At 32.7% G+C, this 10,799-nt stretch overlaps 1 protein-coding gene and 1 pseudogene across 1 annotated transcript; both read right to left on the reverse strand.

Moving 5' to 3' along the window:
- LOC112095878 lies at positions 1 to 1,105 on the reverse strand. The gene is made up of 2 exons (XM_024178487.1): positions 366 to 1,105; positions 1 to 129 (listed from the first exon to the last, which is right to left on the reverse strand). Exons 1-2 carry the CDS (start codon positions 1,060 to 1,062, stop codon positions 95 to 97), a joined length of 732 nt encoding a protein of 243 aa, XP_024034255.1. The 5' UTR covers positions 1,063 to 1,105; the 3' UTR covers positions 1 to 94.
- Positions 1,106 to 5,497: 4,392 nt separating this feature from the next.
- LOC112095834 lies at positions 5,498 to 10,069 on the reverse strand (annotated as a pseudogene).
- Between the last annotated feature and the right edge of the window lie 730 nt (positions 10,070 to 10,799).

Raw genomic sequence — 10,799 nt, forward strand, 5'->3', positions numbered from 1 at the left:
CCTCTTGTGCCATAAACTAAAACCGCTAGATTCTCCTTGAATTGCATTGAAGACAGCATGAAAGTCTCCTTCCAATGTGTATAGCTTCCCTTGCTTACTCCCCTTTGCCAGAACCTTGTTTTCCTTGCTCTTCACAATAAAACCATCAGTGTTAAATTCAAAAACACATTTAATATCATCAATGAGTTGTCCAACTGATAAGAGATTCTTTTTGAGTTTTGGAACAACTAAAATATTATTTAAGTGTAAAGAACCATGATTTGTATTTAAAGAAGCAGAACCAATATGTGAAATATTTAAATCTTGATCATTGCCGACAATTATTTTGTCATTACCTCTATACAGCCTTACATGATCAAGATTACCTGTGTTATTTGTCATGTGTGATGTTGCTCCAGAATCCACATAGAACTGCTGATCATTATTTTCTTGAAGATTCATGGCAGCTAGGGCTTGTGGATCCTCTTCATTGTCATAGTCGTATCTGTACCAACATTCAGCAGCACTATGTTTGTGTTTGTGACAGATTTGGCAAATAACTTCTTCATCTGAGGTATTATTTTCTTTATTTGGTTTTTGAGGCTTCTGTTGTGGTTTACGGTTGTTGCCATTGTAATTGTTGTAGTTGTTGGGGTAATTTCTACCACCTAAGTTGCGTTGAGATCCTCTGCCTCGGTATGGAGGTCTTCCACCTCTTTGATTTCTGCCTCTTCCGCGTTGACCAAAGAAGGCTTGGTTTTGATTTGTGCCAAGTCTAGCTTCTTCATCTTTTTCTACGATCACAGTATGTTCATGGTTTTGGAGAGCATTGATGAATTGTTTAAGGCTGGGATATGGAGGTTTAGTGAGCATTGCAGTTTTGAAGTCAGCATATTTGGGACCTAAGGCTCTTACAATTTGAAAAATCTTGTCATCATCGTTCATTGGTTTTCCAATGGCTGCCAACTTGTCGCAAAGGCCCTTGAATTTCTTAAGAAATTCATCAAGCTTGGAAGATCCTTCCTTTAGAGAATAAAGGCTATCTTTTAGCCATGTTTCTTGCTCCTTAGTTGCAGGCAGCATGTTTTCTTCAACGGTGAGCCAGATTTCTCGAGCCGTTTGCAAGCCGATAACCATGCTCAACACGTCTTCGTTCATCATACTTCTGAGCCAAGTTGTGAGAAGTCCATCATTATTTTTCCACATGAGAAAATCTGGATTATTTATCTCCTTCCCATCTTGCTCTATCATCTTTGGTGGAGTCTTAACATCAACTATATGGTGATTTAGCCCAAGGGTAAATATAAGTGGTTGAACTTGAGAACTCCAAATAAGATAATTTTCAGTGTTGAGTTTTATTGGAACCAAACTCGAACACTGATGGAAAGATTGAAGGGATAGGGATGGTTCTGAATTTGAACTTGAAGCCATTAGGGTTTGATACCATGAAAATATTTGAGATGCTTGAATATGGTGAAAATAGGAATTGTTTTGTTACTTTTACAATTCTTGATTTTTACAAATATATAAAGACGTTCAAGATGCTGTACAAGGAAAGAAAATATTTACAATAATTATAATAATCAACTAGCCGTTGTGATGAATCCACCATGACATGTGCTGCTACATTTTCCATCAATTATGGCTTAGACGAGATGTTGGAAATCCTCTTGCCATGGCGGAACAAGCTACCATATTTGTTGCTTGTGACTTGTCCTTATCATATTTTCCATCAATTATGGCTTAGACGAGATGTTGGAAATCCTCTTGCCATGGCGGCACAAGCTACCATATTTGTTGCTTGTGACTTGTCCTTATCAATTCTGGTGCACCACTTCATCATGCTAACATTATTCTTGTGCTCCACTGTATCATGCTAACATGCTAAGGTACAAATGCAGTGCTAGCACTGAATGTTATGGATTCGCATGTCCTGCACCATAAGCAAACGGCGACTGCCTTGTTTTTGTTGTATCAGTTGCTTCAGCTGCAAAAGAAATGGATATGTGCATAGTCCAATACAAGAAGGGTCGCATTGATTTATATTGAAAAGAGTAATTTTACACCCGTGGTATCATGATTGCAGACCTGATTACTGACGTACACTAGTCAGTATGGAGACTTTGAGAAGGCCAGCAATACCAGATACATGATGACATATGCCACGGAGGTGCCGGCCACCGCATCTATAGAAGATCTGGCTCCACGATTAATTTGTTACGTTCAAATTTATTATCTTGGTATTCGGGATATACACTCTAGGTGCAGTGACATTAGACTGAAATGAATATGAAAGTTATATGAAAACGATTAATATATTTTGAAAATGATATACTGATGATTTAACTAATGCATCAAGTCAACTTTGAGGATAGCTGCGTCAATCTTTTTAAGTCCCCTAGATGAGAGGCTAAGTATTGCTGGAGATGACTTCGTGGTATAATCTGTCACCGCAACCAGCCATGGTTGCCTTAGTTTCCTGTTATTTATGAACAATAACATTTATTAGACGTTTCAACGCTGTCGTACTCATTCGTGAAGTAAGGAGTATGTGAAGGTATAAATTTGCTTTACAGATTCTTTTCAACAAACCAAAATCATCCGAGCAGTAGCTGCTTATTTTATTTCTCCATTTTTCTTTTGTTCCAGTCAAAGAAGGAAGCAATGCCTTCTAGGGATAGCAAATATTCAATTATGGATGGATAATATCCATCCAAACACAAATCCATAATTATCCATAATGGATATATCCATAATGGATATATCCATATCCATATCCAATATTTAATATTGGACATGGATATGAATTTTATCCATATACCTATGGATATCCATGGATATCCATAGATATTTTATTTTTATATAATAAAAATAATAATATAAAATAATTAAAATTCTAATATTAAATTTGGCTATTACACTATTTATATTAGTAATATATATATAATAAAATGGCGGTTCGGTTGTTGGTGGCGGCGATCTGGTAACTTTCCGGCGAATTTCGGCGGAGGTTCGGAGGTCCGGCGATTTCCCGGCAAAGTCCGGTGGTGGTCCGGCAACTTTCCGGCGAAGTCTGGTGGTGATCCGGCGACCTTTCGGTGAAATCCGGTGGTGGTCCGGCGATCTTCCGGCGAAGTCCGGCGGTGGTCCGGCGACCTTCCGGTGGAGGTCCATTTATAATATTAAATTAATAAAATAAAATAATAATTATTAATAGTATTAAATAAGTTAAAAAATTAAAAAGTAATTTTGAAAACTTTAGTTTTTAATATAAGAGGAATTTAAAATTTTCACTAGTTAATATAATATTTTTACACTTGTTTGTTTATTATATTTTTTATTTTTAATTTTATAAAATTAAAATTTTTTAAACTTGTATTGGGTTGAACGGATATCCATTGGGTAAAAATAATTATCCATATCCATCTATATCCATCTGAATATAATTTTAAAATATCAATTTCAAAATCCAAAAAATTTTGGATGGATATTATCCAATCCAATTGGATGGATATTGTGGATGTCTATTATGGAGCGATCCAATTGCCATCCCTAATGCCTTCTTATTCAAAATGGGCGTGCCCGCATGCTATATTTTTGTCAAACACTTGGAAATAAGCAAAAAGAGATCCGTGAATATAGCTATCATTAACCAATGATGTAGAGTTTCTAGAATCTCCATCCTTCCATGCTCATGTGCTGATATTCCTCAGCATAACCATTTTGCCACCTCATTAAATCCAGCTCATTTCTCTCATTAGCTGGCTGCAGATAGGTGTAGCTTAGGTGGCATGCCAACGTGTCTCTGAGGTCAACTGTTGACTGTCTACTGCTGCTGCTTTCAACATAGTCCTTTCTGAAGAGCTTTCATGTTACCATGGAGTTTTCTAATGACGGCAATTTTCGAGCAGAAGAAGAAGGTAACGAACTTACCAACTTCAATAAAAATTGCATCCAGGGTTTCCATAGCTAACATGCTGACAAAACAAAAGCGGATAAATGAGAAACCTGACAAGCAACAAGAACAAGATCTGTCAAACATGTTTTGTCATTAATAAGACAATAGTCTAATCGAGGAAGTTGCCATCGATATTCTTATATCATTATCTCTCTGATTGGTTTTTGTCTACCGTGCAATGCATAGAAACTTTTGCAAACTCATCGAACTTGGTGCAACCAAAATCTTCTGGGAACTCCAAGAATTGGTGGTGCTATGACAACTTAAATCAATAATACACGAGTTAAAGCCATAGTTCTTCCATATTGATTGAGAATGTATATTAGGTTAAATAGGGTTGCGCGACCCTCAATTCTTGTGGTGGCTCTAATCCGATAAATGGAAAAAAGAAATTTAATTTCTTTTTTTTTTAAATTGTCAGACATTTCTATTGAACTTTTAATTAGCAGATATTCGCAATTTTTTTTTATTGGATTATTTTCTTACATATTACAAGGTTAGAGGGCATGGTTCATCTTGATCTAATTTTTTTGAAGCATCTAAAGTTATTGTGACGCATGGCATTTAAATCATTCTAAAAGCAAGAATTATTATCTGTAAATTTCTTTTAATCATGCACCAACAAATTAAAATATAATAATGAGGTCAAAAAACGGCCTCCTCTAAATGTGAAAATAGAATACTTTGCAGGTGGCAAACTCGCACCAATAAATTAATATATAAACAGATAATGAATATTATTTAGATTGGGGGAAAAGTTTCATCCTTGAAATATCCATTTTTAATTATTTACATTCCAACTAGATTTGCAATTACTTGTTTCCTCCCTATAGATAAAGGGTAATAAAAAACCTAATATTTTTTCATTTACTATTATACGCTTCTTGATACATTGATATGAAATTATTGTTAATTTAGCGATAAAATAAAAAAATCAAGAATAAATAAAATAAATAAATAAGCAAATAATTTTAATTAATGAATAAAAAATATAATAAATGTCATAAATTGATAATTTTTAATTTAATCCTTTAAATTGAGATTGCTAATTCTATGGTTATAGGACTAAATTTCAATTGGGAGATTGCCAATTTCCCCCTATTGAAATTAATATATATCACTCACCCGTTATTTGTCATCATAATAGTCAATAATCCGCTGGCGTTATAATTTTACAGTATTACCCTTATTTTCAAATACACTTTTAATTATATTTATTATAAATTAAATAAATGATATAAATAAAAATTACAATAAATATTAAAATATTAAAAATAAGATATATATATACACACATATATATGTTTTGATGTGAATAAAAAATTAATAATAATATATTTTTCTTGTACTTTTTTTATATTTTATATTGTATATTTATTATAAGAAAATATTTATAAAATAATAAAGAAATTAGAAGAAAAATATTTTATTATTAATTTTTTAACTAAAAGGACCACAATTTGGAACAATATTATTTGGCGACACATTTTCTAGCTAGGCATGAGTAACTAGCTAAATAGCCAGCACGACCTTCATTTATTACAACTGCTCAAATATACCCAATGGAAAATCAATAGCATGACGTTAATCTTCAGATCGCAAGGGGTTCCGCCAGCAACAAGGCAACTTGGCGTTTCATCATCAACGAATGGGTGAAGCGATCATGACCATCGTCGTACATCAAGTGGCCTGAACGTGCGAAATAAAGAATCCGCTGAAGCATAGGTAACGGGACAGTCGTTGGGTTGAGAAGCTCCTCATTTATATCTTTCCAACTGTCAGCAACTTCTAACAACAACTCTTTAACTGCCTCTTCCTCGGAGACGCCATGTTGATTCTTGTAGCACTCAACTGCTGAGGGAATATGTCCTCTCTTTTGCTCAAACTACATCACGGATGCATATGAATTGGTTATAAGAGAACCAAAAAAAAAAAAAAATCATCAGTTAGCCAATTTTTTTTTTCCCATGGACATATATGTTATGTTATGTTATGTGTTAAAAGAGAGTTAAAAATAAATGCAGCCGCAAAGGCCGAATGGTTTTCAACAACCTTTATTTTATTGACAATTTCTAAGTTTGAATCTCGAGAAGGTAGGTGTTAGAAAAATTGTTTTGGACTTCACCCATATCTCTACCTTTAAAATAGATAAAGAAATTATGTACTATGGTGACACGCCTCAAGATAAGTTACAAAATTTCTCCTCGAGATTAGTGGTGAATATAGTTTTATTGAATTGAATTATAATGTAGAATGGAGAATATTATTTACCTTATACCCTGCTATGTCATCCATGAGCCTGATAATGGTTTCTGTCGCTTTAACACTCTTAGCGTTTTTAAGAATGCATTCAAATTGTCAATAAAATCACCCAAATCAACGAAGGAAGCGACCGCTATCGGAAGTAAACCGATAGTTCTTAATGCAACTGATTTGTATTCATCGACGCTTGGAACATAACCTTTATATAACCACTTGGCTTGGGTAAAGTTCGATAAAATTAATTCTTGCGTCTGAGCAACATAACCCAAGTCAACAATAATAATCACCTTGCAAAATCATATAACATGAAATTGATTATCAATAAAGTAATTGCTTACCATCTGTTTTGCATATGGTATGGCGCCGTACGATCTTCCTTCCTTTGCCAATTTGATGCAGCGGAAGTTTAATGTTCAAAATATTCCGTTGATTTTAGAGAATACCGGAACAAAAGAACAACTAAATTCACGTTGATTCAAAAGAATACCGCGAATTTAGGGATTAAGACTCGTTGATTCCGCAGAATACCGAGAATTAACTGTTCAAATACTCACAAAGAGATTTGAAAATTGAAATATTATTAAACTCAAAAATCTCTGCCCTCAAAGGCTACAAGAGGGAGCTATTTATAGTAGTAGTAATTATCCTAATTCATGAAGTAAAACAAAATCCTAAATTGAAAGGGAAACAAAATTCTAAATTAGAAAGGAATTTAAAAGTCTTAAACTTTAGTTAATAAGGAAACTAATCCTAGTATAATATGGATTCCTACTCTTCATCATTCTTCCTCAGCTTCTCTATAAATATCTAAGAGTTCCTTGAAAATAAATTTCATGTATTCTGGCAGTGTATCTATGAGGCCAATGTCCCATCTGAAAAAATCAAATATAATCGTTATATTTGCACATTCTAAAGAAAATATATAAGCGATACAATTAATTTATTTCTAATAAAGTATATTATGAATTAAATATCCAATCAAAGAATTACATTATAGGGTTATTATTGTTTCACTACATCAAGAGTTGTAAAATATCAAATGACTATAGGAAGTATTATCTCCTATCATTTTACTACTTTTCTGTTAAAACCATTAGTTGATTAGTAAAATATCAATTTTTCCTTTTACAATACAATACACAAATAGAGGTATCAAATACTAGACAAAAATTATTGGCATACCCTTTAACTGTAAAATAATGATTTTAACCATGACTTTATGAATAACCCTAAATTTATCGTAACCATAAAAATGGAGCATTAACAAAATACTCCGGGATATTATTCTTAAAAAACATAATTTATTCTTTAAAAAAACACTTAAAGCTTATTTACAAAATCAACACTTCCATATTTAATTTTTTTTCTTCTAGAATAGGTTGAGTTTTTTTGGGCAAAAATTTATAGGGGTATGTTTGTCAATTCACTACTTTTATGATAGCAATAAATCAAGGGTTATTCAAAAAATTATGGTTAAAACTATTATTTAACAATTCATATTTAAATCTATTATTCATAATTTTATGTACACTATCGGATACCTCTTTTGTGCATTTTATCTTAAGGGGTAAAATTAATATTTTTTTAGTCAGCTAACGATTCTAACAAAAAAGTAGTAAAATAAAAGGTTTTACAAAGTTATAATAGTAAAATGATGGGGGAACAATACTTCTTGTACTTATTTGATATTTTATAATTCTTGAAGTAATGAAACGATAATAATCTTTTATTATATAGGCATGGGGTCTTGCTAAGTTACATCATGTATAAAATGCAGCAACCCTAATAGTCACTCATGATGTCCCATTATTTAGGTTATTGTAACCTATAGAATACAGATAATACAACTTAACAACTGCTATATAGGGATGTATATGGTTTTATAACCTTGTGACTGCTTCAGTAAAATGTGTGAGCTGTTCAAAAGTACCGTAAGCATCAAATGTGTCGTCTATTATGGTTAGCATGCACATCACTTTGGATGCAAAAATTCTACCAAATGCCAAATTGGGCTCATAGGACACTCCCAGCAACATCCAGATATATGTCTCTACTATTCTATCTCTTGCGTAAGGCACCTTTTTAGGGAAGCCTAAATCGTTCCACCACCTGAAATTCAATTTTAAATCTAATTGGATAGATATTTTGCTACATTATAAAGTTGTCACTATAACAATCGTTACTTCTGTAGTATATAAAAAATACAAAAAAGAACACAATTTGGTTTCATCTTTTAAGGAGGTAGCAAGGAAATATGAAAACTCGAGGGATAAGTGAAAAAAGTTAAAACTTTTAAAGAGAAGTTGTAAATCTTCCATATTATATTTGGAAATTTTGTTTCATTAAAAAAAAAAAGAGAGAGAGAAATTTACGTGATTTATTTTTATTGTTTTGTATTTTCATCTAATTTATAAATTTATATCACATCCATTCTTAAAACATTTTTATAATTGTATCATTACTCTTTCATTATACACATTATCCTCCAAACACTATAACTTTTTTTTTATTATTATTATTAGCAACAAGCACATAATATACAAAATCTACAACCACTACCACTGTTGACAAATCTAGAATACATAAAAATTTTACTGCAAACTAAAGATCTTGGTTTGGGTGTTAATAAATGAATAATTAACTATTGTAAGAAATTTTGCGTTGAGTCTTTGATTATACTAGGGGGCAACTGTGGTAAATATGATTTCTCTTTTTAGGGAAAGTGACAATCTCCCATCTCAAAACAACACCAATAAGAGGCTTTTCCACGTTGAAAGAATATATATCTGAAGTTACCTGGTCATGATACTTGCTTCCTTCTGGTGTGCTGCTTGTAATATATTAAAGTCTAACTTTGCAAACTTGAGCAAAGTTTCAGCATGCAAATCATCTCTTGAATAGATATCCAAAAAATACCTTGCCTCTAACCTTGCTGCTGCTTTACGGAGAGGAATTTGCAGAGAACGACGTATTTGTTCAGGAAGTTTAGAGTTTACATGAGAATGATCAGATATAGATATTATTGACTTAAGGTGACTGGTAGTGAAAGCAATGGCTTCATCTAAAATGTCTTCTCCCCGAACTGCTAGGTATGCTGCCTCGTGCAAACTGAACATGCCTCGTATATCGTTGATCAATGATTCCTTGAATTTACCTTCATCATCTTTGAACTTCTCAAACACATCTGATGACCATATTCAAAAGAATTAAAGGCGAGCTAGTCTCGATTAGTGTACATGCTTAAATTTAGTTTGATAATTAACAATAATCTTGTAATTAACATAAATAGTTTAATTAACAAAATGAAAAACTATTACATACCACATGAAATCTTAACTCCTTGCTGTCTAAAAAGTCGAAAGCGAAGAGAAACAACGTATAGATCATCACGGTCAAGATCATGAGATACCTTTCCCAATTCATCTTCAATCTCCTTTTCAAAATGATAAGCGACACCTAATCGTTGTACTGAATCAATCATGTGTAGTTTATGGGCAAGCTTATTGGCAGTAGTGGTTATCATCCTCCTGACCTCTTGCTTCAGTGCTGCGTGCTGTTCTTGAGTTGCATCGTCAATTGTCTGCAAACGCAAGAAATTACTTAATATTAATGCATTACGTGTGTCTAACAAACGATTATATATGACATATGATTGTACATCGATTGGGCTCGCTTCTCTGATAATTAATGAGATATTTTGATATTGCAATTGTTTAATTACCTCGACATCGGCAGCGGATTTCAGGAAATGGGTTCCCCATAAAGTAGGATGAAAATCTGCAATGGGACGAACAGTTTCTTCAGTTGAACTGGAAACTGCTGCTAGAAGTGGAATAGACATATCTTTCATTCCGTTTCAGACAAACCAAATACAACTTTATAGTTTGCTTTTAAGAGTAGGAGTTGCAAAAACCTCAAGACACAAATGCTCTATATATAGAGAGAAACGATGAGGCAGTGGAACACTTTCGTTGGTACTTTGTCATGTGCTCAGTAGTGATCCTACGTTGGGATCATTAAATTTAATATTGAAAAAGTCAATGGATCTGATTGCGGGATCCATATTAAACCATGTGATAAAATACTCTTGAACTATTATCTCAATATATTATGGGTGAGTTTGGGATTGAGATTGGAGAGCTGTAACTTAAAAGGTACAACAGTAAAGTGTTTGGTGAATACTAACTGTTGTATCTTGAAAGTTATGTTGATATGATTTTTTGCTTGTATAATGGAGAATCTATTATATCTTTAATAATTTTATTAAAATTTTTATTTACTACATATTATTCACTTTTGCTTCATAGTTACAGTTTTTTTTCCACAGTACCTCAATCCCAAACGCACCCTAAGAAGTTGCGATCATTTTACATAAATTTTTAAATTTAGGATTTTTTTTTAGGTAATGATAGAGAGTTCACTCTAACCCTATATCTAACTCTATACAAAAATAAATATATAAAAGTTGAAATAGTAATAAAGTTGTATTAAATTTTATCTTAATTACAAACTGGCCACAACAATTTATCTTGATGAGATTGAGGTGGGGTTAATTGATGATAAGGATACATATCATTTTTCAGCTTTCTTATGCAACTTG

This window comes from Citrus clementina, unplaced genomic scaffold, assembly GCF_000493195.1.
Source record: "Citrus clementina cultivar Clemenules unplaced genomic scaffold, Citrus_clementina_v1.0 scaffold_1, whole genome shotgun sequence".
In the NCBI taxonomy this organism is placed as follows: Eukaryota; Viridiplantae; Streptophyta; class Magnoliopsida; order Sapindales; family Rutaceae; genus Citrus; species Citrus x clementina.

Coding starts and splice junctions, on each gene's coding strand:
- LOC112095878 (XM_024178487.1), bottom strand. CDS start 1,062: ATGCTGCCTGCAACTAAGGAGCAAGAAACATGGCTAAAAGATAGCCTT. Junction 130..365: donor ACACATGACAAATAACACAG/GTAATCTTGATC, acceptor TTTATTGTGAAG/AGCAAGGAAAACAAGGTTCT.